The 26207-nt window shown below is 39.3% G+C and overlaps 1 protein-coding gene and 1 long non-coding RNA gene across 2 annotated transcripts in view; both read left to right on the top strand.

Annotated features, from left to right (window-relative positions):
* LOC116072749 overlaps positions 1-10291 on the top strand; it is a 46266-nt gene extending 35975 nt beyond the window's left edge. Inside the window, exons 2-3 of the long non-coding RNA XR_004111548.1 lie at positions 6327-6457; positions 10137-10291. This is a non-coding gene — a long non-coding RNA (uncharacterized LOC116072749). The remainder of the gene's footprint in view (positions 1-6326; positions 6458-10136) is intronic.
* A 3937-nt stretch (positions 10292-14228) lies between these two features.
* On the top strand, positions 14229-24148 carry LOC116073682 (transcriptional regulatory protein AlgP-like). Its single transcript, XM_031345723.1, has 4 exons — positions 14229-14241; positions 17421-17557; positions 17794-18309; positions 24118-24148. The coding sequence occupies exons 1-4, from the start codon at positions 14229-14231 to the stop codon at positions 24124-24126; spliced, it is 675 nt and encodes a 224-aa protein (XP_031201583.1). The 3' UTR covers positions 24127-24148.
* The last annotated feature ends 2059 nt before the right edge of the window (positions 24149-26207 follow it).

Below are 26207 nucleotides of genomic sequence, written 5' to 3' on the forward strand. Positions count from 1 at the left end.
TATGGACATACCATAAAGCAGGCAAAAATCTTTAAGAAATAAATGAAAGGCTAATTTGGAGGTAAGACTGAGCCCATGATCTGTAATGCCCATTCACTTTGTTCTAGAAAAAACGGAGGTCTCGGACAGTTACTTTGGCCTAGGTTCTGTTGCACAACAATGTTCACACAAGAGTATAGAAGTACCTCTCTAGCAGGGAAAGCCGCATGTGCAAAGGTCATGAAGCAATGTAGAACAGGCTCAGAGGTCATGTAGTTCATTGTGTGGGAACAGAGCGTGTACTCTGTCTGCTGTGTTGTCCTCTGTTGTGATTAAAGCCCATATACTGTAGATACTTATTCATGTATATCATCAAATATTAATAAATTGTTACAGATGGTATATATGTGTAAATACACACACGTGTATTATACATTAACAATATATATTTACTTGCATACAGTATACAAAATAGGTACCTCTATTCATACATCATATAATAGTAACATACTCCGAGTCTTAGAATTGGCTCACAAATGCTTATATTTATATTTGGATACAACAGATAAATTATTAGTGTAAATACTTGGAGCTTTGCCTTCAAATTTGATCTCTTTAGTTCGCAAATATTGTGTCAAAACAGGTCCACATCATTTGCTAGAGTTGCAGTGCATGATATAACCTGCCAATAGTGGTTTTGGCTAGTATTTCAGAAGTTACTCTACTCGGTGTCTTCCTTTTCAAAGTGATTGCATTTGCACTGTAACAATATTACCTCACACCATCACATTTTTAGAGAAAAAGGAAAATGTTAACTTCTATTTTCTTGTGGTTCATGTGTGGTTTTCTGATTAGTAATATTTCTCACCCACAATTTCTCTACAGAAAGATTTTAAAAAAAATATTCTTTATTTTATTAAGAGTGCTTTGTTTTATGTATGTATGTATGTATGTATGTATGATGTATGTATGTATGTATGTATGATGTATGTATGTATGTATGTATGATGTATGTATGTATGTATGTATGATGTATGTATGTATGTATGATGTATGTATGTATGTATGTATGATGTATGTATGTATGTATGTATGTATGATGTATGTATGTATGTATGTATGTATGTACACACACAGATAGACATACTGTAGCCAGGGACACAGGTTGTTTACATCACTACAGGCTTGAAATGGAAGAAGAAATGAGGACACCTTTCTCAACAGCTCTTAGCACTTCTTTTTTCATGAGTCACTGCTCATAATTAATATGTCAACCATTAACTTAAGATCTGAACCCAGAGAGGTCACCATACTGAGACATATATGGTAGATTAAAAAGAGCATCACCAATATTTTTTATTTGGCATCATTGAATGAGTAAATTTTATTCTAATTTTTAAAGCTTACAAAATAATAGACTTCAGTGTGAGGTTTTCATATATGGTTCATTTAGTTTATTCTCTTTCCCTCAATTTGCCCTCATAACTATACACCTCTTTCCCCACTTTACCTTTTGTTCCTCAGAAAAATTATTACAAAAGGAAGGTAGACAAGTGTCTTCCAGACACTTGTTCCTCTTTATCAGGAGGCAGATCCTGAATCTTCTTTGTATTACAGATCCTTGTGACTGTTACAATTTCAAAAACAGTCATTTGCAAGGCAACATAACTTCATCCTAGAATTCTCTCCCTTCCTCTCTGTTTCTCTGCTTCTTTCTGTTAGTCTGTGACTGTCTCTGTTTCTATTATCTATCTATCTATCTATCTATCTATCTATCTATCTATCTATCTATCTATCTATCATTCCTCTTTCCTTTTGTCTTTTCATCCTTCCTTCCTTATTTTCTCTTTCCCTCACCATCTCTTTTATTCTTTTCTCCCTAGTTTTTATTTCCCCTCAGATTCTAGCGAAGATACGGAGAGGCCATGTATACACACTCTTGCTAACATTCCATTTGCCAGATGGCAACCACCACATGTAAAATTGTAGAATCATCTGAAGGTTCTTTTTCTATCCATCCTCTATCATCCCAGCTGATAACTGTGTCTCATAAAGGCAATCTATCTCACCAAACCAGTCTGAATCATTCTGTCTTGAGCTGGATAAATTACTATCTTCTTTTTTCTAGTATTCTTTGTGGTAGCTGATAACATAACTTGTGAAATCTGGAGCAAGAAGTTAACAAATTTTCTTCATTTTGCTTTAGTGGATTATGTTCTGCTCATGTTTGACTCAAGCTATAAGTATCGAAATCAAAATTTATAAAGATTTGGACAAAAGGGTAGATATTCTTCTACTTGATTTCAAAACATAAACTATTGTCTAGAAACACAGAAGACTACACACATAAATTACATAACCATTGTGATTTCTCAGTTCACAACACATCTATGTCTTGGACAGAGTGTGATGTTGTTGAAGGTGATGACAAATAAACTGTCATCAGATATAAATGAAAAATTTCTAGTTGTGGACTGGAACTGGAGTGAAAAAGAAATTCAGTGGGTTGGAACAAATTGATGGGGGGATCTGCCATATGCATTCCTTTGAAAATAGTAAAAATTGAAAAGCTTCAGAAACAATTGACTTTCTTACTCATGTATGCTTGATGCTGCAACAACCTCTCTCATGTGCACTGGACTGAGTTTGGGGGTTAGCAGCTCAGCTCCTGCTAGGCCCTCTTTTTCATAAAGAAATAATCAGTTCTTTGACACTGAGGTTGCTCAATCAAAGTATTCAATGTACTTCCTTCATCAAAGGAAAAACTCGTTTTGTTGAAAATGTCATGTTCTGTCAGCATTGCAAATCTGTTCATTGAGTTTCTACTTACACTGAAATGTAATTCCAGCAAGTAGGGTGGCAGCTTTGTGAAAGTTTTCTCTTGCAAGTCTTTTTGACATTTAAAAATAGCGTGCCACACTGGCACCTCTTCATTGTTAGCTATGCCTTGTAACGTGGAACTTGATATACCTTCAAGTCACAGCCTGATATACACTTAATGAAGTCTATTTTATTAAGTTGGGATAGTTTCTTATTGTGTAGTTATAAGGTTCTTGCTTAGTAGACATCTCAATGATTTTTTGATATTAAGTTTGTCAAAGTAAAGTAATTCATTGTCTTATGATAACAAGTCCTGGTAATTAATTGTGCAGTTCCAGGAGGTATGGATTTAGATGGATTTGGATTCATCTCAATTCATTTATTTCAGGACATTCTGTGATTACAAAAGATAGGTCCTTTTCCCCCCTTGTCTGTACAATATGATACTAGCTAACATAATTTCTAATGTTCTTCACATTCATCTTGGTTATAATGACAAAGTTTCAAGAAACTTTTCTATTTTGAAAATTGACTTTGATTTTTTTTAGAGAAGTTTTAATTCATAGAAAAATTGAATAAAAAGTATGGGATTTTTCATATAACCCTTTTCTTCTTGTAGACACACTTATCCTATTCTCAGGACCCATCACAGGGGAGGTTATTTTGAGTAGCGGGCCTAGATTAGTGTTCAATCGAATAGACAGATACTAGAAACTTAGAAAAGAGACAAGTCAAGATTCAGAACTGACATCACAGTCTATTTTTATCAATGTAAGCAATACATGTATCTTCAAACCTTATTAAATCTTCAACTAGTAACAATGGCAAATCCCATTCCACTAAATGGAATCCAATAAATCAGCATGCCACCCAAAACATGTGCTGCTCTTTCCCACAAGGAAATGAGAAGTCCTAGGAAGCCTCCTTCTTCCTTTACCATCATGAGACTTATACAGTAACAGATTGTGTCATTTGCTCAAGGTATGCCTGTTGGGTAATAGGGGAATGGGCTAATATATTGTGTATCTAGCTTATATTTACACATGTCTAATAATCTGTATCAACATAAGGAAGTACAAAGTCCTTACTCTTGCAGTTGGTCACGTAATCACAGGCTTTATTACTAATGAGAAGATTGCATTCATTTGGCATACATTCTATATGCCTTAGTTCCCAGTGAGCACAAACTGTGGATTTTCACTGGTACTGCCCCAAACCTACATTCCATAGCTTGTATCTTTTTATGAAAGTAAGACTTGTTTTTATTTTTAAAGTACAGTGTTAAATATCCTGGAGATGGAGAAATATAAACAAACATCTATTCACCGAAAATAGGACACTGAACAATAGACAGAAGAAACAATTCCGTACAACTCATCTTGTTGAGTCAATAAGTTCATTGATCTTATTCAGTGGAATATGAATGATCCCAAATAGATGCACTGTTGAGAAGTCCCAGCCTAACATAGATGATGACCTACCCAAAGATACATAGGTAGAGTTTCCTTTTCCAGGTAGCCTTCTACTTCCTATGTATTCCAGCTGCTAATACCTCCCAAGACATCTTGAAGCTGAGAAAGGATTCCATGTAGTGAGGGGAGGTACAAGACAGAATGATTGGCAGACTATTAGGTTAAGGTCTGGCTTGTGGATAAATACCACTGTTCTGATTTCAAGATGGCAGAGGCCATGTGATGGGCAGAGGCCATGTAATGGGCAGAGGCCATGTGATGTGCTATACAACACTCAATCCCATCTTTGACTCTACTTTCAAGTCTCTGTTCCCTTAGCTTGGAAGGAGATGATATAGATGTGTGATTATTTTCTCCCCTACAGGGCTGATCACTGTTATCACATGGCAATAGTTATTCTAAATCTATCTGGCTATTTATTAGTTTTCAAAATAATTTCCACTCACTATCAAAGATGTTTCCTTGAATAAACCCAACAGCAACAGTAATCCATGGGCATAAACCCAAACACTCTGGGCAATTTGACAGGCACTTCATATACATTTAGTAAAACAATATCAATAGCATTTCACTAGGCATTATGGCCTCCCCAACCATGGCTTGTTATTTTAATTACTAAGTACCTGTGCTCCCCTATAAAATGGGCCTTAAATGAAACCAGAAAGCAGTCATCTATTATAGGTGGTCATCTATTGTACCCATAAAAGTCATTTCCACATGTTACCAGCAAGCACATTCTGCTTGGAATTCTAAGGATGTTTATGATGCCATGCCTTGGACATAGGTGAGAAGGACAATTAAGCCAGCCACAGGGAAGAGGATTTGTAACTCAGTCCCAGGTTGATTTTTTTATGTCCAGCAATAGGTATTTATAATCAAATTTTGGTATGCTACTAGCAGTTGTGGCAACAGCATGCTCTTATAGGAGTTCTCAATACCTCCTGAGGAAACATCTCTGTGGGAGTCTGCTAGTGCCCTTTTCTGTTGCTATGATAAAATACCTGACAAAAGCAATATACAGAAGGAAGTAAAGATGTATCTTGGCTCAGTTTTTCAGCCCATCCTGTCTAGGAAGGTGGAACGAAGAAACTGGATCTAGCTGTGGTGCAGAGAGAGAGAGATTGTCAGATGCTGTTCCACTGAGTCAATGGTCAGAAAGCAGTCAGGCGCCACAATCACTCGTCTACTCCAGTTAAATCCGTAATATCGGGGGTAAAGCCTAATTAAAGATAAGAGGTGTTAAGGATCCAAAAGGAGTTCTGTGCCTCCTGGATATTCAGACAGTTGCTGTTATCTCCTAACTCAGACATGTTCCAGATTAGTCTTTCCAATCCTCAACACGCCCTCTTATTTAGGCATAAATGGTACCCCAAGAAATGATTCATAAATGGCTAGGATTGTTTCCTGGCCAGCACAACATTTCCAACCTATCCTAATTTAATTCCAAGATGTCCTTAGCTTGGAATTTCTCTCAAGGAATCTCCCTTATCAGATAGAATGTCCTCAGAGTTAGTAACAGAGGTCAAGCACATTTCTTAGGGCAGTTCCACAGAACACAGAACTCTTTTACATACTAGAGAGTAAATTGAAGGGCTTCCCTCACTCAAGAACATTAGCTAGAACTGTTAGATCGGAATGAACTTCCTGGTGCTTACCTCCAGCAAGACCCAGAGAATTAGCAGGAACTGTTAGATTGGAATCTCCTGGTCCCTGTCTCCTGCAGAACCAGAGGATTAGCATAGGAATACTAAAATAGCCCCAGCAGGGAGGACTCCACTGCTCTTCTGCCTGCTTCACACCTGGCTACCTGATCCTACCGACCTTGATGTGGCAGTCACTTGCCTACATGACCTCAGTCTTGTGCCCTGATCCTATTGACCTTGCTGTAACCCGCGCCTGCCTACATGACTCTTGTCATCTGCCCTGCTTGCTGTATGCTATTTAAGCCTGAATTTCACCTTGTATAAATACATTCAGATTCAGTTCACTCTTGTGTCAAGTCTGTCTGTCATCTGCCGACTTATTGCCCACCTGACCAGAACTCTCATCCCACAGAAATCGGGGTCCCTGCAACGAACCTGGTCAGTGGCAGTCAGGCATCACCGTATGGTCCCAGTGTGGAGCAATGAGCTGTTAACAAACATCCTGGTCCCCAGTCAAGCATAGGCTTTGAATCCCGTGACCAGGTAGGTGACTTCCAACTGTAAGGGACAGCAGGTGTTTGGCCACACCCCCTGGGCTCCTGGCTCCTGTCCCATCTTGCTACTTAAGGTCACAGTCTACCATGTCCCTATAGCTCCTCCGAGCTTGGCACAAAATGGAGGACTACCTCTTTTCCACCTGATATGGGGATCCCAACCCTCAATCTTCTACCTGAGAAATGTCACATAGTCCTCAACAAATCTACAAGTTCAACTTCCTCTTTCTCAGTAAGAACCTTCCCAGCAAGTATGTGGGATTCCTGGAATGTCTCTCCATACAAATGGGGTATCTATAATACTTTGAACTTTAGCCAGTGAACTTTTATTCACCCTGAAAACACCTTTCCACTCTCCAACGTGCATATATAGCCCTTAGTTACCCCCAATTAAGAGTATATTAAGTACAAGCCCACCCTGAATAAAGGTATACACACAAGCTGAGATCATCTAAGAGAGCCATTTCATTAAAATCCTTGACAGCTGGACTGGGATCCTGCAGAGCCCAGTAGTTTCAGGTTCCACTTCATCCTTCCAGCCTGGTGTACCATAGTGTCTGGACACTCTGAGGGAGGAAACAGAGGATGAGGAACTACAAATGGATCCCAATAGGCATACCACAGGAAAATCAGTTGAAAACCAAATGCCCCCACCAGAATGGCCTATAGCCAAGAATGTGTTTTCTTCATTGATAATTGATGTGAAAGAGTACACTGGTCCTATGTTACAAAAGAAGGCAGGAAGAGTAAGCTATGAGGAGCAAGGCTGTAAGCAGCATTTGTCCATGGTTGCTTCAGTTCTTGCTTTCAGGTTCCTGCCTTGACTCCTTTCAGTGATAGAGTATGTTCCAGAATCAGAATTTTAAGATGAAATGACTTTGTTTCTCTCCAAGTTGCTTTTGATTGCAGAATTTATTATAGCATTTGAGATCTGACTAAGACATGGCCTGAGAGATTCCTTCAGGCCCATTGTTCCTTTTAAACTGAGTAAGCTTCTATCACATGCCTTAGCAACTCACCTCCCATACTGTGACTGTAGTGAACAAAAGTTAATGAATTTGGATTCCATAGGAAATAATTTGTGTTCTCTGTTTTCTTGGCTTACTATGTTTTTAGTTGCAATTGTGTCTACATTTACATATAGCACAACAGCAGAAGTAATACATGCTCAGAATTCATAGACTGCATGACTGGAAAAATATTCGGGATATGACACATTTTTTTCCATTCTAGAAATTCCCTTACTTTCTTTCAAGAAAGTCCAATTATTGAATATAATGGAGCTATAGTCTGGAAAAATTGGGGACTTGTGGAATAACTGAGCACATTACTTGATAGCAGGAAGTTTGGAGGTAAAATTGGACAGAAAATGTGATAGTAACAGAATCCTGCTAAAAAGAAAGGAGTTGTAAAAAGAATAGGTAAATGCTATGTAAAAACTTCAACTGTGTGTGTGTGTGTGTGTATTTGTATGTGTGTGTGTGTGTGTGTGTGTGTGTTGCAGAAGAAAAGCAATAAAACAGTAATCACAATTCCATTATGATTTCCTTAGGAGATACAGAGCTTACTTAGATGCTCATTCTGTGTTGTAAATTCTGGACAGACTGGCTGTCTCCATAAGCAAATAAGGAGAACAGGGAACAACTGGGCAGAGCTCAAACTCTAAGCATTATAATCCCTCTAGCACCTGTGGGAAGGGAGGAATGGCTATTAAGCTGTTGTATCTCTCCATTTTCTGCCCTCTCTCTCACCTCATGGGCTTCTCTTCATGCTTGACTAACCCGTCTGCCACCATCATCCATAATGTACCTTATAAGCTTGCTAGTGGCTATTTTTAACAAGTACACATTGCACACTTTACATTGGAAATCTGTGAGGAAGATGAATAAATAATAGAAATAATACTTTGTGTATTACTCTGTGGAATTTTATGTATTAAAGAGTATTTGCTGGAGAAAAATCTTATAAAACAAAACTAAAGCTTAAAATGTATTGTAGAATAATTTTTAAAACTCATGCAGGAGAAAATTTAAAAGAACATAATTGCAAAATATTACCCAGTCCAATTTTTTGAATAATGTAAAAGGAGACAAAAGACTTTTCAATTCCTGTAGAGAACTCCTAATTAAAAAAACAATCTTTTAATGTTATTGTATTATTTATTGGGTGTAATTATAAGGTGGAACACCACAAAAGGGAATTTTTGAAATGTACTTCTTAGAGAATGAGATTCCTATTTATTTTTTCTATTCAAAGATTGATTATTTTTATTGAATTAGGAAAACATACAGAGCTTAGATGGTGTTTGTGAGATTTAGAGAATTAAAAACTTGTATATAACACACAAAGTTCTGCCCACAGCAGAGGAAACTACCCTCTTGACTTTAGTATTCCACAAGTCACATAAGGGCTTCACACATCTGAGGACAGGATTTTTCTTAACAGTATTAACTTTTATCCTTAGTGTTGGTGAAAGACAACAACAAATTGAAAATCGGGTAGTGACTCCTTTCCCCTTCTGACAGCTATTCACAAGCCCTTTGACATTGGGTCTTGACCTTCCCCCAATCTATCTTCTTCCACTCCAGCCTTTCTCTCCTTTTCAGGGCTATTGTCTAAGGATATTCTACCTGCACTCAAACCTTCCTTCCTTCTTTCAACCTTTGATAATTTGGAGGTAATCTTCTTGAGGAGAAGACAGGCATATGGATTTCACAAATGTGCCTCCTAACAAAAACCCATAAGTATCTCTTTACTATGGTGAACATTTTCTCTGAATGGGCAGAAGCTTTCTTTCCTATAGCAGAAACTCCAAATGCAATCTCTTCCCACCTCACAAATGTTATTTTGCCAACATTTCATCTTCCTAGAGCCATACAATTGGGTAATGGCTCAGCATTCATTCATCTCCAAAGTTAGCTTTGAGGGTTGTAGGAGTACAGCAGCACCCCATATTCCCTACCACATCCACTACTTAAGAAAAGTAGAAAAGAACAATGGACTTAAGACCCAGAATGAAAACTGTCTTGCGAACATCTTTCTTGGACTCAACTTGTTCTTCCAGCCCTAACTTGCATTCAAGCCATGCCCTGACCTTATTTTCCTCAGTCCATTTGCGTTCACGTATTGCCCTCCTTTTGGGTGTGTGTGTGGGGATTTACCTTCTCTGTACCCAGCCCCACCCCATGACCACTTATTTTCTCTCTCTTAAATCATATTCTCAAGGAACATGTTGATACTGTCTACCCTCAGTCCTCTACTGACCCTTTTAACCAAAATTCAACCAAGTACCTTAACTTTCCCTTCCACCTATAGTCTCTATCTTAGCAGATTTATACCCAGCTATCAGATATGATCCAAGAATCAATCTTGGCCCTGCAACTACTCAAACACTAGCTCTCCTTCTCCTGGTGGTCCTGCAAAATGAAAGAACACTCTACTTGTTGGCCACTGAAAAGGGAGGCAATTGCCTCTTCCTGAATGAAGACTGTTGTAACTAAGTGAGCTAATCTGGATGATTGGAAGAGAGGACTCAACTCTTACATGAACTGGCTTATAAACTAAAGCCTCCAGATCTCTATGCCTTCTCTAGAACCCTTGCTATTACCCCTCCTTGGCCCACTGGTCTCTGTACATCCCATAACAATGATTGTTCTTTGTCTCTTCAGGTTCCTTCAGGTGAAAATTGGTGAAGTAACCCAACAGTCAGTAAACATCAACAAAAGGCTGAAATGATCAGGTCCAAAGCGCCCCCTCCCCCCCCAAATAACACTGCTGGTGTCAACGTCCTGAATACCTAAGAATTCTTATTAAAGTAGGTTTTGCAAAATCTAAGCCTACATGCCAGTTTCTGGGAATAGTGCCTATAGATTTTAGCAGGTCAACAAAAACATCCAGATTCATTCTCTGTAAAGTTGTCTTTGAGCCTTCCAAGAGTGTGTCAAATGTATGCATTTGGATCAAAAGATGCTTCCTCTGAAAAACAAACAAACCAACAAAAGTGCAAAAGTAAGAAGACCCTCTCAACAAAATGGGCTCAGATAACCATACCATGATATATGAACACAACTTATATTCATGTGGTCCACAGGTTCCAGCACCAAAACACAGTTAATATGAATAGCCTAGATAATATATGGGTTTCATTTGCTATAGCCAAAGTGCTTAGGAAACTAATAAGGGTGTATGAAGAGCAGGGTTTCTAGGAGGAAAGGTATAATAGAAGGATGTGAGGTAGTAGGTAGAAATGTTTTAAATGGAAAAAGAAAGTATTAAATGGATTTGAGGATGGAAAAGGAAAGGAAGAAAAAGGCATAGCAGGAGGGATAACCAATGATAAGGCTTTGAAGAAAGGCATATGGAAACTTCTTATTGTAAAACTCTTATAAAACATATGTATTCCTAAAACATTATATACATATACATATACATATATATACATATACATACACACACACATATATATATGTATATATATATATATATATATATATATATATATATATAATATTGTAATGCTAAATACTGGCCTCCAAGGCCTGGTTGCTACCAGGGACAAGAGAATCTGCATGTAGACCCAAATGATGCTATGTGACTTTGCTTCCCATGTTATCCCTGATTGATGAAGAAAGATGCCTATAGCCTATAGCTGGGCAGATTTGACATGGGGGTGGGCTTGTTGTCCTAGGAGAACCATGACAAGGAGAGAAGGTGGAGAGAGCAAAAGATGCAATGGGGTAAGAATCTTCAAAATGAGGGCTGGCCAATTGGAGTTAATAGTAGTCCAGATGGAACTTAACAAGGTATAACTCAGAGTTATTGATAGGGAAGTGTACATAATAGCATAAAGGGTAGATATCTACCTAGCTCTAGTGAGGATTTAGTTTATTATAAATATAAAGGTTGTATGTCTTTTATCTGGAAACTGAATGATCAAAGGCAGGATAGAAACCCTAGATTGAAGTTAAATACTTTCTATAACATTACCCCATAATGTAGGAAAGATTGAAGTTAAATACTTTCTATAACATTACCCCATAATGTAGGAAAAGGGCCCCCCCAGTTATAACGTGCTAGTAAATAAAAGTCTCAAACACCAAGACTGGATTATCTCTTTTTGAGTTCTGGCCAGTGGGGTTTCATAGATTCCAAACATTACAGTCTATTGGCGTTGTTCTTAGTTACATCCCAGAACATACCTGTAAGTAATTATTGCTAAAGCCTTGAGTCTTAAAACATGGAGAAACCAACCTGGAATTTACCTGGAAGCTTGGTATCTACTGGCTAGCTCTCATAGAGATGGAAGGTGCTGAGCCCCCTCCTGGAATAGAAAAGTAACCACCAGTCTTACCCAATTGTGCACCCTGAGAACTACCATAGTGACAATGCTGGAAAGAATCCATTGATACAAAGTTACATTAAAAAAAAAAAAGAGGAGTACCCAAATACTTTCTGATTATATTTTAGTCTCACTCTGAGACAGAACACATACTTGGCAACTTTTCCATGAAGGCATAGGGATTACTGTAGAAGAGGCATGGAAAGATTGCAAAGCCAGAAGCTGTGAGTAACTACCATGAAACAATGTTTTCCAGATACCATAAAGAATTCTCAGGTTTAAAAAAAAAAGGTATTTATTGCGATTTGGGCACTATTTTTAGAATTGCATACATCTGTCTAAATCAATAAACTGCATAATTTATATGTATGTGTTTTACCATTTGTAAATTATAACTCAGTTAAGTCAATTTACAAAGTAAAAAAAAAAAAAGTAGTTGCATAGTTGTGGCAGCACACACTACAATCTGTATAATCTAAAACCTGATAAAATTCCCAGTGTAAAGCATGGAAGTTAGGCATTCTTAGCTCAACAGTTATTGGCCTCAGAAGTAGGTGCTTCTGAGGGGTGAGTCAATTATTTTTAAGAGTCTGACCTCTAGTAGGTGAACCACATTCCAAGATAGGTAACATGGCCAATAATATCTGGGCAACACAAATTGAAATCAGTGTGTTAAAAGAAAAAAAAGATAGGAAGTTGAATTGGTAGGGAGACGGGATGGATCTGGGTGTAGTTGGTAGAGGGAAGGGACTATGCCTAAAATGCATAGTATAGATTCTCAAAGAATTTATAATAGTTATTTAAAAATATCTAGACATGTAAATGATAGTTATTTGCTTTTTAAAAAAATGTTATTTTTTGGTAAGTTTCACATCATATATGTCAATACAACCATTTCTCTATCACTCCATATCTGTCCTCTGTCTTTGCAACCTCTCCACAAAAAGAAAATAAAAAGCAAAACTAAAAAAGAATTAACAAAACAAAGCAAATCATAGAAAACATCTCATTGTAGAAGCTGTATTGTGTCAAACTGTTTCCTACAGTACACTCTTTTGTTCACACATATTTACTTGCACATGTTCACTGTTATGAGTCATTGGTCTGGTTCAAGTCCTCTGGATTCTGCTGCACCATCAGTACTAGATTCTCAACAGGACTCCTCTTGGCTATCTTTTTCCTGCCTTGTGTCATGATGATCCAGTAGCTTTGGATCTGAAGGATGGGCCTTTTCACACACTCTATCAGTTCACGTATGAGAACAGCATCTGGGCCTGGGTAGTAGAATTGGTCAGTCCATCAGTTCTCCCCCAGCTGCACCCCTGGGACAAGTTCTCCGGCACAGCCCCAGGTAGCTTACCCTGTGATTGCTGGCAAGGGGTAGGGTCATCTCTCCTTCTCTGTTGCTCTCTAGCCTGCTCAGTGGTACCCATACCACCCGAAGTAGAAACTTAAGGGTTCTTTGGAAAGTCATTTGGATGGTGTTCTGATGGGGCAAACACATGAAGGAGCATTTCATTAAAGTGGGCACAGGTGTGAAAGGCCAAGACTGACTAGTGAGGGAATGTTTTGCTGAAGCAGACACAGGAGAGAGGATGCTCTGCTAAAGCAAGCATGTGAAAGGACTCTTTTCTAATGACAGGCTTGTATTGATCTTATTTATATTGTGTAGTTGAACTGCATTTGTTGGGACACCATAGAGAGAAACATACCAAAAACTTATGGTGGTGTACTGCAGTTTGTTGTGGCTTCCAAGGACTTGGGCTGATTGGATGCATATGCTGAGGACACGTGAGCTTGGCTCGCTGGTACAGATAGCTGTACGACAGTTGTGAGTCTTACATATTCACTGATCTTAGTGTCCCTAAGGGACGCACAGCTGAGAACTTCTCCTGGTGTTCCTGTTGGTCCCTCCTGCGGACTTGAGCTGAGGCTGAGGCCTGGCTGTGTATGCTAGGTCATGTCATCACTGCTGTGGACCTGACTGTCCTGAACTGGGCAGCTGGTTGATCCATGAGGTGTTTGCAAGTGGATCAAGCTGCCGCTGCCTGCGAACTGAGCTGATGATTTCCAGACAGGCGGGAGGGAGTTGCTCCAAAGAACCTTTCTAGACAGGTCTACTCCTCCCCACTTCCCAAACCCCCACCCCTGTATCCCTTTCCACTACCTCTGATGGGTTGTAGGTTACAAGGAAGATTAAAGCATTTAAAAACCATCATTAAAATTAAAGTTTGAAAAAAACGAAAGTTCCATCGCCAGAGCCAGCTCTACCGTGCTGCCTAGTCAAGGTGCGGTGGCTGCAGCTTGGGAGAGTGGGGCCAGGTCTCCAGAGTGCCATAGCTAGTGAGGGTAGGGGTCAGCTCTGTACAGTTCTTGGGCATCTCCGTGGTTCCAAGCAGCAGCCCAGATGAAGGAAGTCCGAATGGCCTTTAGTGGTAATACAAGATAGGACACTGGCACAGCTGATAGCATAGCATAGCAGCATATCCGCTGACCCAGACATGGTCCTCACTGGCACCATGGGCTGGGACTTTCTCATGGTCTCAAGTGGCGGGGCTACCTACTCACAATAGGCTATTTCTCTCCACCCTCATATCTCCAATTCCTCTTCTTTTCATAATGCTCAAACTGTTCCACTTGGCTTTCTCTCCCATCTTTCTGCTATGTACTTGTGTTGGATTGTAGTGGTGGTTGTACAGGCAGACCCCACCTGCCCATGCTATGCAGCGTGGCAACAGAGCAGTATTTCTTAGATTTATTAAAATTGTTACAGAGTAGGAGTTTATACCATAAGGAACTAAATAATCTCAAAGAAAATGCCTACAATTTTATGAGTCATCCAGCTAAGTTAATGCTTCAAGAAAAAGCTTTAGACAAAATGAAAGCAAACTATACTTCCTAATAAAGTGGAATGGTAGCTATCACCTTTGATGTTGATGGAATCATCTACATTTCTTGGAATAAAAGAAATGTCAAATTGACCTGAGAACAAGACATAAAAATGCAAACAGAATCTATGTGAGGTAACAAATACAAAATGTAAAGTATGTATGACCTTTTGCATCACAGCCTGTGTGATGTAGTCAGAATCATTTATTTTAATGGTGACTCAATATTAAAACAGAACATGCACCTTTTACTCTGTTAGTAACTGTGACTGTCCTTAGGATGTAAGGTTCACAGTTCTTGGATTTTGCCCTCAAGGAATTCTCCTTGTAGGTAAGTCACATACAAACAAATGCAATTCCTGCTGAAAAGAACATGATAAATCCCTTACATATGCTATAGTGACAGAACAGTGATCTATTGTGTAACTCTTCCCAGTGATAGGAAGGAAGGTCAGATGAAGCCCAGGAAGCCCAGATTTCTGTCGAAAACCATGAATGTTGAGATGTAAAGATCTTATAAGTATTCTGGGTTAAAGATGTTGACCTAGCTTGATTATTTTGCCCAAACTTCCATGTACATTCATAGGATACTTTACTAGGTAGATGGATTTATGAAAAAATGATGATAAAGGAATATTTCATAGTTCATATATTTCATATAATGATGTCAATATCACGTAACCTAGAGGTAGCTACTCAGATTTCAGGAGTACCTGTAATAGCCCGATGACTCGCTTCTTCCATTCTGATAATATGCCTTTAAAAACAATGTCCTTTAGGGTTCAATGGACCATGAAATAGTCTCTGCAAAAGTCCCCCTGGTGCCAGCACAGAGACAAACATTCATTCTGGCTGTCAGCTGTAAGAACCAGGAAGAAATGAAGCACATTTATTATGTACTGATATATTCTGACTAGATAATCCTTTTTAGTTGGAGGCACCGTAAAAGAAAAGTGCAGATTATAGTTGGCAAACTAGTAAAAAGTAAAATTCAGTTCAGCTGCACCAATTTTACTTCCAATTTCACAGCTGGATAATCTTCTTTATAAACTGCTATTTAAAAGTTTGGCTGGCAATGAATACACTATTAAATAAACAATTTATAGTATCATAAAGTCAGATGAAGGGATGAACTTCCACGTAATTTTTTCATATTTTCAAAATGTGATAATTCTGCTCCATGTTCAGTAGTTTAATTAAGAAACTAATAAGGATCGGCACTGGTATTTGCATGAAAACGCTATTAGAGTTAAAATTCTATAAACCATTTTACTTTAGGCAATGTGAAGTGGCCACTTTTTTGTGCTTCAAACTGTGAAAAATGAATTCTAAGTAGTAAAGTTCTATATTATGGAATGCAAAATAAAATAAGTGAATTAATTGCTCTGTAGCTATAATCCTTAAAAACAGGGGCAAACATTTTTAGAGGAAACCAGGGAGAACTGTCTGAATGTTTCCAGGAAAGTACAGCACCAGGTTGACTCAATGGCTGTCTTTACAGAGAAAGGCACCCATGTTCACTTGCACTTTGTATCACTGAGGGTCTCTCAGAATTTCACTAAACAGTTATGTTTTAAGATGGAAGCTTGCTTCTTCCTCCACAACTTAACCACTACCTCATCTTTTCCTGTGCCAGGAAGTCCCTTAGAATCTCATACTGTGGTGGGTGAGTGTTTTCTATTCAAGGGTGGGGGGGAGCTGGTGCGGAGAAAGTATGACTTAGATGAGACTCAGAGTATTCTCCTCTTAGACTGTGTATATCCGTTCTGTAGCTGCTTCCTTGTAATCCAGACATTCCCTGCTGTATGATGGAGGGAGCTTTGGGGAGCTCAGGAAGCCAATGGAATGTACAGGACCCACAGTGACCACTCGAAGTTTTTTTTTTTTTTCCATTGTATAGCCTCTGGTGAGTTAGGCATGCTACAGCCTAACTCATCATGCAGAATCTGAGACTGGCTCTGATTAAACTTGGTGGATCATAACAAAAGACAAACAAGACATGAGTATAGAAAGAAAGTTTATTCTGCAAAGGACAGAAGCCTTTCTGAAGAATGAGGCAGTGAGTTTGACCAGAATGTGTTATATACAATGTGTAAAGTTGTCCAAGAATTTTCTTTTAAAGGATAGCGATACTGAAAAAAGAAGCAGGTAGTGGGACCAAAATGAAAGTTTTAAACTACATTTGCTTTGCCAGAAGCAGTGTGGAAAAGGGATGCCATTGTTCAAGCATTCAACCAAGGACTTACTGTAGCATACAAACAGAATGACTAAATGCTTTCCCTGAAAGCCAAGGAGACATTTTGTTAGCCAAGAGCAACATAATCAGTATTACTTGCTCATGACTTCTATTTCAAGATGGTAGATGGTAGATAGGATATATGCTAAAATTTCACCTTACTCAGAACAGACTATTGTAGTCTGAGTACAAAATATCCCCCAGTAGCTCATGTTATAAAGAGTTGGTCCCCAGACCAATCTATCACAGTAGATTCTGGAAAACTTCAGGGGGTAAGTCCTAGGTGTAGGAAATAGGTCTTTAGGAATATGACTTTGAGGGTTATAGCTGGTCCTCACTCCCCTCCTTTGTTTCTGTTTTTTTTTTGTACCACTAAGTGAGCAGCCTCCTCCTCACACATTTCATCCATGATATTCTTTCTAACAATAGTCTCAGAAACGGGAGGCCAAAAAAAAAAATCATTTTTCTTCATTTTCAATGTCTGTTACAGGTATTTTTGGTGACAATTTTGAAAAGTACTTACCATCAAAATACAAAGACATCATAGATTTTCAGACACTACTCAAGGCTGAATACAAAATGAGTGGAGATAGTCTCACGAGGGAGAGGAAGAGGAAGAAAACTACAGTCAGTAGTTTCACTGTAGAGCTTTTCACCAAGGAGATCAGAATTTGAGCCTTCCCTCATCATTACCAGGAAGGAGAGATACACACAGAGGGCAGGAAAAAAGAGGCATGGGAGAGAAATACATGCCTCAGAGCTATATATTTCTTAATTTAGGCCCTTCCTATGAATTGCCTATCATACCACAAACTAATCAATGCTTTCCCTCACTTATGAGGTTATGTCCTCCATAATCCGAGAGCATCAAGCCCCACCTCAGAATTGCAGTCTCTGGTGCTGAGCCATCTGAGAGCATCAAGCCCCACCTCAGAACTGCAGCCCCTGCTGCTGAGTCATCTGAGAGCCTCAAGCCCCACCTCAGAACTGCAGCCCCTGCTGCTGAGTCATCTGAGAGCATCAAGCCCCACCTCAGAACTGCAGCCCCTGCTGCTGAGTCATCTGAGAGCATCAAGCCCCACCTCAGAACTGTAGCCCCTGCTGCTGAGTCATCTGAGAGCATCAAGCCCCACCTCAGAACTGCAGCCCCTGCTGCTGAGTCATCTGAGAGCATCAAGTCCCACCTCAGAACTGCTGCCCCTGCTGCTGAGTCATCTGAGAGCATCAAGCCCCACCTCAGAACTGTAGCCCCTGCTGCTGAGTCATCTGAGAGCATCAAGCCCCACCTCAGAACTGCAGCCCCTGCTGCTGAGCTGCTGCTTTGTGGCTATCCAGCCACTGGACTTCTTGGTTACCATGAAAGATCAAAGAAAGAAATAGTAAGACATTCATTCAGCTCCTTAAGTTCTTGAATCACTTTTCAGATTTATATATCAATACAAATGTTACAGTCTCTAAATTCTGCTTTCTTTTTGAAAAGTCTATATATCTGTGTCTTCCTGTACCTTTTTTTACCCCCTTCCTTCTCAGCCTAACTGTAGTTTACCTCTTCATGTGTGTGCCTGTGCGTTCATGCACACATAAAGACACACAGACACACAGACACACACACACACAAACACTCAAAACACACACATCTACCAACATACATCTACCAACTGATCAGTCACTGGGACTGCTTCAATGTAATGGTGCCCTTGTTTTCTCTGCTTGGCATTTGTCCTTAGAGATGATCCCCCCCCCCAGACAGTTTGCTTTCTTCTCAGCATGTGCCATTCATACACTGTTTAGTGATCAAAATAATTCTGGCAAGCAGACTTTGACTAATGACTATAGTACACACCAGCTGGAGTTAATGTCACATGATTAAAACCTATTTTTGCTTGGTGTTTCTCTGTTTTGATGAAAGCATTTTACTTTATTAATGCAATCTAAGACTTTGCTTTCTGTTCAGTATTTTCCTAACATATAATTTCATTGAACTCAGTTTCACAAATGCCAGGGTGTGTAAAAACAAATAAACAAGATGACTCATTAACATTCCTCTCAAACAGACTTTCATTCCTAGTTTTTATCATTTAATCAATGTACCATAATCACTTTCATTTCCTTTTTAAGAAAGATGTCCAATCAGATTTTGCTTTTGCAAAGTTTCTATCCTCCCATTCCTTGTCTCTGAGTAACAAACATCTCTTAGGATTCTGATGGGATCACCTTTCAAGCCCTCCACTAAAGCACTACTGGATTATCTCTTTCTTGAAGGATAGATTTAAATAATAGCTAAGTACTTAAAAGTCTGATTTATTTCTCTTGTTAATGTTGTGTTCAAAATGTTCAAACTCCTATTATCTAGCTTGAAATATTTGATTATTAGGCACAATTATCTTTCTGTGCTACAGGACATTAGATGTTTTTCTTCCCACTCAACCTCACTGTTGTAGCAATTAGCCACATTGACCTCAGCTCTGTGTCTGCTATACCTTTGCCAAGCATTAGAAACCACCAATCTAATTTTTACTTCTTTGAACTTTATTTAGCTGCTCATCTTTTTAGGGCAACCTTTTTCACTTTGGAAAAATATGCCCTAGATTTTTCTACATTGTGGCACGTGAAAAACCCTGTTTTTTGTTTTGTTTTTGTTTTTTTTTAATAACAGAAAAACAACTCCATAGTATACTTGTTCCACATTGCTTTAATTTCTTAATTCATTGTTGACATCTAGACTGATTCCATGAATCTTAGCTACTGTTAGATCATGTGCCCACTGCTTGAAGAGTAATGCTGCCCCCTCCACAAGAGCTTAGTAGCCCCTCCTGTAACTAATAAAACACACAGATATAAGTAGGAATAGAGTTGTTAAGGCTAACAAGCCCAAGACAAAGGAGATTTATCCATGCCTTCTATGAAGCCCTGGCCCTGACTTACAGCAAGGTGAGCAGAACCCTGTAAATCAAAGTTTCCCCTCCTTGTCTACCTCTGGTTTTAAATTATAAACTTAACTCACTAAATGCCTCCAAGCCCACATGCCACCAAATCACATATTCTCGATACTAAAGCCGTATGAATTTAGAGAGCTGGCTCACTCATTTCTGAAAGTTACATAAGCAAGGATGTCCTTCTGTTTCCCAGGTTTCTCACTTCCTCTCAAAGCCTGCATCACAATGGTCAATGTGAATAAGGAAATCTGGTTCATGGGAACTTAGCATCAGCCCTGTTTCTTGCATCACCTCTCTCAATGCTTCCCTGACAGCCCTGTGTGCAATGTTGCAATAAACGTGTCAGCATCTCTCCCACTCACAGATTTCAGTTCTTTCAGACACATCTTATACTAGTGCTGCTGGTTCATTCTTTAGCTCCCGTTTCATTTTCTGGAGCAATGATTAGTGTTCCTAGTAATGGCTATACTAATTTACATATCCACTATTAGCATAAGGACTCCTTTTTACATAATCTTGCCATTTGTTGTTGTTTTGTTAAAAGCCATTGTACCTGGAGTAAGACCATGCATCACATTGGTTTAGACTTGCATTTCTTTGGTGGCTAATGATGGTGAACATTTTCATATACTTGCAGGCTATAGGTATATTTTCTTTTCCAAAGCTTTTATTCATATCATTTGGTCATTTTAAATCACTTCCTTGGTCTGTTCTTTCTTTCTCTCTTTGATGTTGAATTCACTCATAATTTGGAAATCAATCTTTTGTTGAATTAACAAGTACTTTCTCCCTTTCTGCTGTTCTTCTTACTCTGCTTAACATTTCTGGTGTTATGCCATTTAATTTGATTAATTCCATTCATGTGTTTTTCTAAGTCATCTGTCCAGATAAGGCCATGTCCCATTCTAGGTTTCTCTACATTTTATGAAGTCGTGGTTGTATGTAGGCTGTATATTGACTTGAGGGATTCCATTTTTGAAAGTAGCTTTTTAACTCCAGTGTGAGAGTGGAGGATGACTGTGCTCCTGGATAGACAAGTAACTGACTCCATTACCACCCACACAGCACAAGCTGATGAATGTCTATCCCTGTTAGGAGAAAAAAAATGGCATACTGTACATTTATTGAGGTAAACTTAGACTGTATGAGCACCAGTGTGTATTAGAATCATATTAAGTAAACCAAGCTTAAGAACTTTTTGGAGATGCAAGATCCAGGAAAAGGTGTAACAACTCCTTCTCTTAGACAAAAGTGATGGACACCACAATGGTAAGGCCCCATCCCAGTCTAAGACACCTGGTATATGAATAAAAGACTAACATACAGAAAATCCCCAACTCTTCCTTATGCTTCTGCTCAACTCACTCTCCTACTGTTAATAGGAACTACTCTACTGCCAAATGTGCTCACATATCTAGTCTTAAAACATACCATTTTTTGTGCTCCAAACTGCTTCTGGTTGTTCATATCTGTGTTTAACTACATCTTTGCCCTCAAACCTGACTCTTCTACAGCCTGATCTCTCTCTACATTTGTGGCCTCCTTATCAGGTTGGCCCTGAGTTCCTTACCTCAGTGACACAGAGTCTATTCACAGTTCTCTAGAACCATGTGATGGTTTGAATATGCTTGACCCAGAGAGTGACATTATTAGGAGGTGTGACCTTGTTGGAGTAGGTGTGTCACTGCAGGTGTGGGCTTTAAGACCCTCATCCTAGCTGCTTGGGAGTGAGTCTTCTAGCAGCCTTCAGATGAAGAGGTAGAACTCTCAGCTCCTCCTGCACCATGCCTGCCTGGACACTGCCATCCTCCTTCCTTGATGATAATGGACTGAACCTCTTAACCTGTAAGTCAGCCCAAATTAAACATTTTCCTTGTAAGAGTTGCTTTGGTCATGGTGTCTGTTCACAGTAATGCAAATTCTAAGAGAATCCACTTTTGATATGTACTGCATTCTGCAGTAAACTCCTTAATTTGTATTCATTCGGCATTCTGCATTTATGCATACACGGATATGTGAGCCTTATTTATGCTATGTGATATGTGAGTTAATATTAGCAATTAAGATCAGAATAAATGAATTAAATTTGCCTTGGTCAGGTTACGAAGGAAGTAGAATTATCTGGCATAATGCTACCATAAAAACAGCTGAGCCTTTTAAATTTATTAATACTGAACATATTCTAATCTTGTGGAAAGGCACAAATATGTTCATCTGTGTTTCTCGTATAGTATGATCATGAAGCCTTCTCCACATATTGTTGGAAGTAAAATCAAAGTTTCAGTAACTACACTCACATCACACAAAGAATGTCTGGACAATATGAAACTAAATTGGCTTTTGCGTTTGTAGAGTTGAGCAGTTGAGCAGCAATCACACCAAACAAGTTATTCCACAGGCTTTTCTCCTAACACAATAGTTTTTCCTATTGGTTCAGGGTTTGACCTCACAGTCTTTTAAGACTGGTTAGTTTTAAAAGAATCAGTACATCAATAATGAAGGGCCTGAGTGGAGCAGGGCCTCTGCATAGGTAATATTTGACAAAGGTGCAAGGAGAAAAATAACATTATGATGGTTACATTCCTGCGATTATTATTTTAAAAGAAATACTTGAGTTACTTATAATTTTCTTTTCTCTTCCCCATCTTTATTACACCAGGGACTCTTCAAATTTCAACAATGTTACCTGTCAATTGTGGTTATATAAGTTGCAGTGAGTTGTTTAGTTAATGCTATTTCTTGAAGTCTCTGTTCTAATTCTGAACACAGCAGACTATGCAACACCCCATTAGACTATTGTCTCATTGTGCTAGCTAGTTTTTGTCACCTTTACACAAACTAGAATTGCTTTGAAAAAGGAGATCATAAGAGGAAAGACCCTCTATCTGATTTGTAGGCAAGCCTCAGGAGTGTTTCCAGGATTAATTATGAAGGCTGGAGGGCCCAATCACTATGGGTCATGTCACTCCTGTCAAATGACCCTGACTTACACAAAAAAGCAGACTGAGAACGCCATGGGATTAAGGCATGTAAGCAACTCCTCCATGGCCTCTGCATCAGTTCTTCTTTTAGAATTCTGCCTTGAATGTTTATCCTAACTTGACTCAGGGATGTACTACAACTGTAGGGTGAAGTAAACCCGTTCTTCTGCAAGCGGGTTTTGGTTAGTATTTTGTCATAGCAATAGAAAAGCAAAATAGAATGCCGACTACTGTATAGACAGTTGTTAAAGTAGATGTCATTATTTCTTTCCATCTCCATAAATCATTTTTCAAATAGTAAGGCTTTATCTATTCCTGGATTTTTGTCTCTTTAGAGAGAGCACAGTGACTTTGTTTGGTAACTCCTATCTGGAGTTGAATCATTGGGGATAAAGGTACAATACTGCCCTTCCGTTATCATATAGAATCTACATGTTTTTAGCCATACTCATGTCTAATTCTAGTCTGTTCTAAGCCATGTCGCTGGGGAGACTGAGTTGTTCAGCCTTCTTCTGATAGCATTGTGGTTATACTTAACAGAACATTGCTATTGAAAAAGATATAGTTGATCCAATCTATATTTTTATTAGTAGTACACCACCAGAACAAGTTCTACTCAAAACCAGGTGCTATTTTGATCTGGGCTTTGAATTAATTCAGGACCCCGAGAAGCACTATGTCACATATGTAAATATGGACATCAAATGAGCCTTCTAGAATTTAGAGCCATAATTTTTTTGTAGAAAGTGTCTTGAGATGGAGTAAAAAATAAAATGTCTAAAAGTCATGGTGAAAGTGATATTCTAAAGTGATTATACTAAACTATAAGTCTGTTTCCAATAAACTCTTAAGACTTTAAATAGAGGTCTTCCACTATATAAACAGATATATGTTTGCAGGAACAACAACTTTGGCTTGTTAGTCATATGCTCAAAACTGTAGCTATATCCAATTATACTGTCCAGTGGAGGAGTTCACTCATTCCACTAGAGATGCAACAGGAGATGGGGGTTGTGTGGCCCCCAGAGATGGTTGTTTGGCTTTGTTCTTGACTGGAGACTTAGTAGTGATGAAGTTCATAGCACTCATTGCCCTAGGTTCTTTGGTCTTGGAAAAGACCCAAAGCTTGAATAAGCTTGAAAGGCTCCCTTGAGGTATCCAAGTGAAAACCTCCTTTGTTATAGGATTTGATAGCATTTTTCTCTCTATAGGAGTAGCTATTTCCCTTTGAGATTTTGGAAACTATTAATTATGTGTTCTTCCTCTTTAGGGGAGGTAAATGTGGGATCCTCTGCATGGAACATAGATCCTTTCACAGCTTCACCTGCTAGTGTTTCCCTTGGCCACCACAGAATGTCCTTCTGCTGCCCTGTACTATGGACCAACAATGTTTTTTTTTTTTCAGGTAACACTAACTTATCTAAAAGTACATAGATCATTATCTCCGTAGGTACCCAGTCTTGCCCTTACCTATAGTGAGACTCAGCTCTGCCCAGATGTTCCTGAACATGTTGATCACTCTAAAGATGTATTTGGAGTCAGGACAGACAGTCCTTCCTTTCCTTTCATGCATCTTAAAGTTTGTTTGAGAGTGAATAACTTGCAGGTTTGTCCTGACCAATTATTAAGTACTCTGCCCAATTCTGGGATAACTAGAATTTCTCCTGGAAGAGGAGGGAGAGAAAAGGGATTTTGTCGGTCTCTTTCACACTCTTCAATTTCTCTTAGTCAGGGTATGGAGGAGGATGGATGAACTGCTTTGATGTGTTCCTAGAAGGTCAGTGGGGAAATTTCAATAATCCTGTTTCTCAAAAGCTTTTGTAAGAGGTTAATAAAAGAGAGAAAGAGGAGCAAAGGGCAGTTGGAATAAAGGAGGCAGCCAAAGGAAATAAGGAAGTGAGCAGAGTGGTTAGGCCAGAGCTCGAGGCTTGTTGAAGGACAGTGACCCTGCCTTTTAGCCTCTGCACCCCATCTCTCGCCAGATTTAACTGGCAAGTTATATCAACAGTGTATTGGTAAAGAAACAGCATTGTTCAATCAGAAAGCACACATATACGTCTATGGGCAGTCACCAGGAGATGAATCAGCAGTGGCTCTTCAGAAAAACAGCAGCTGGGGAGTCTGTCCAGTCTTGATAGGCATAGTCTGTCTACTACTAAGAACGAAGTCATAACATCTTTGAAGTTATCTGGTAATTATTTAGAATGTGATAGTTAACCCCAGGTTAAGATTCTCATATCTATCCTGTCAGGACCCTTAGTGCTGCTAGGGGGAGTATCTGCACAGTCAGGCATGTCCTGATGGAGGTCAGGCACATGTGTCAGGCATGTCCTGATGGAGGTCAGGCACACGTGTCAGGCATGTCCTGATGATCAAGACTGGGATACATGTATCAGGGAACAGAATGAAATTGTAGGGCACAGGAATTCCAAGCTAGTCTTTAAGAGGTTGTAAAGGGATGGCATGCGTCTGAAGCACAGGATCCTTCCAGGGCTAAACATTGCTGTCAAGAAACAGGCATTTGGAGGAATTATGAGTGTGATTTGGACAAACAGAGGTGGGACTCAAGAAAAGAGGAAGTTTTAGAGTGGGAAAGAAAGAGCCTAAGATAGAGAAATGAGCATAGGAGCATTTTCCTCGCAGTAGCTGGATCTTGTTTTGGTTTCTGATTCTGACTATGAATTTCAGTAGAGTGTCTAGAGGGTAGCTTGTTGTCTACCATTAGAGTAGACAGTATGATAATATAAACATGTCTCCAGGTCAGGCTAACAACTGGGAGATGTGAAGGAACTTCTTGAAGTGAAATGATCTTTGGGAAAGCAGCCCAATTGAGACTGTAGTTGGGCCAGGTCAGACATGGAATAAGCAAAATGTTTTCAAGGTGTTCCTTTGAGCTGGGATATCTCCCTCCTGGGGAGAATAATCTGGACCTCATAACAGGAGAGAGAACACAGGTCTTTAAGGGGTGGGGGCATGTTGCTGGGATGAGGGCAAGAGAGGGAAAGGCTTAGAATGGAGGTGGACCTGAAGGGATGTGAGTGTTGTGAGGGGGCCTGAAGGGATGTGAGTGTTGTGAGGGGGCCTGAAGGGATGTGAGTGTTGTGAGGGGGCAATGGAGCACACAGGAAGCTTTCTTGCTCCTGTGACTGATGGGAGTCCTTCAGGAAACAGCAACTGATATGTTTATAAAAAGATAAAGAGAGAAGGGATATGTTTTGGTGGAAGTGTGGTGAGGTGTGGGGGAAGGGGGGCCTATGCTGAGGCATCCCTTCCCCCTGAGGGACCAGCCACAGGAAGGTATAGGGTATAGTATAGAATAGAGTTTATTCAGGGCATGGGGAGGGGAGTTGAGACACATAC

This window comes from Mastomys coucha, unplaced genomic scaffold (genome assembly GCF_008632895.1).
Source record: "Mastomys coucha isolate ucsf_1 unplaced genomic scaffold, UCSF_Mcou_1 pScaffold23, whole genome shotgun sequence".
In the NCBI taxonomy this organism is placed as follows: Eukaryota; Metazoa; Chordata; class Mammalia; order Rodentia; family Muridae; genus Mastomys; species Mastomys coucha.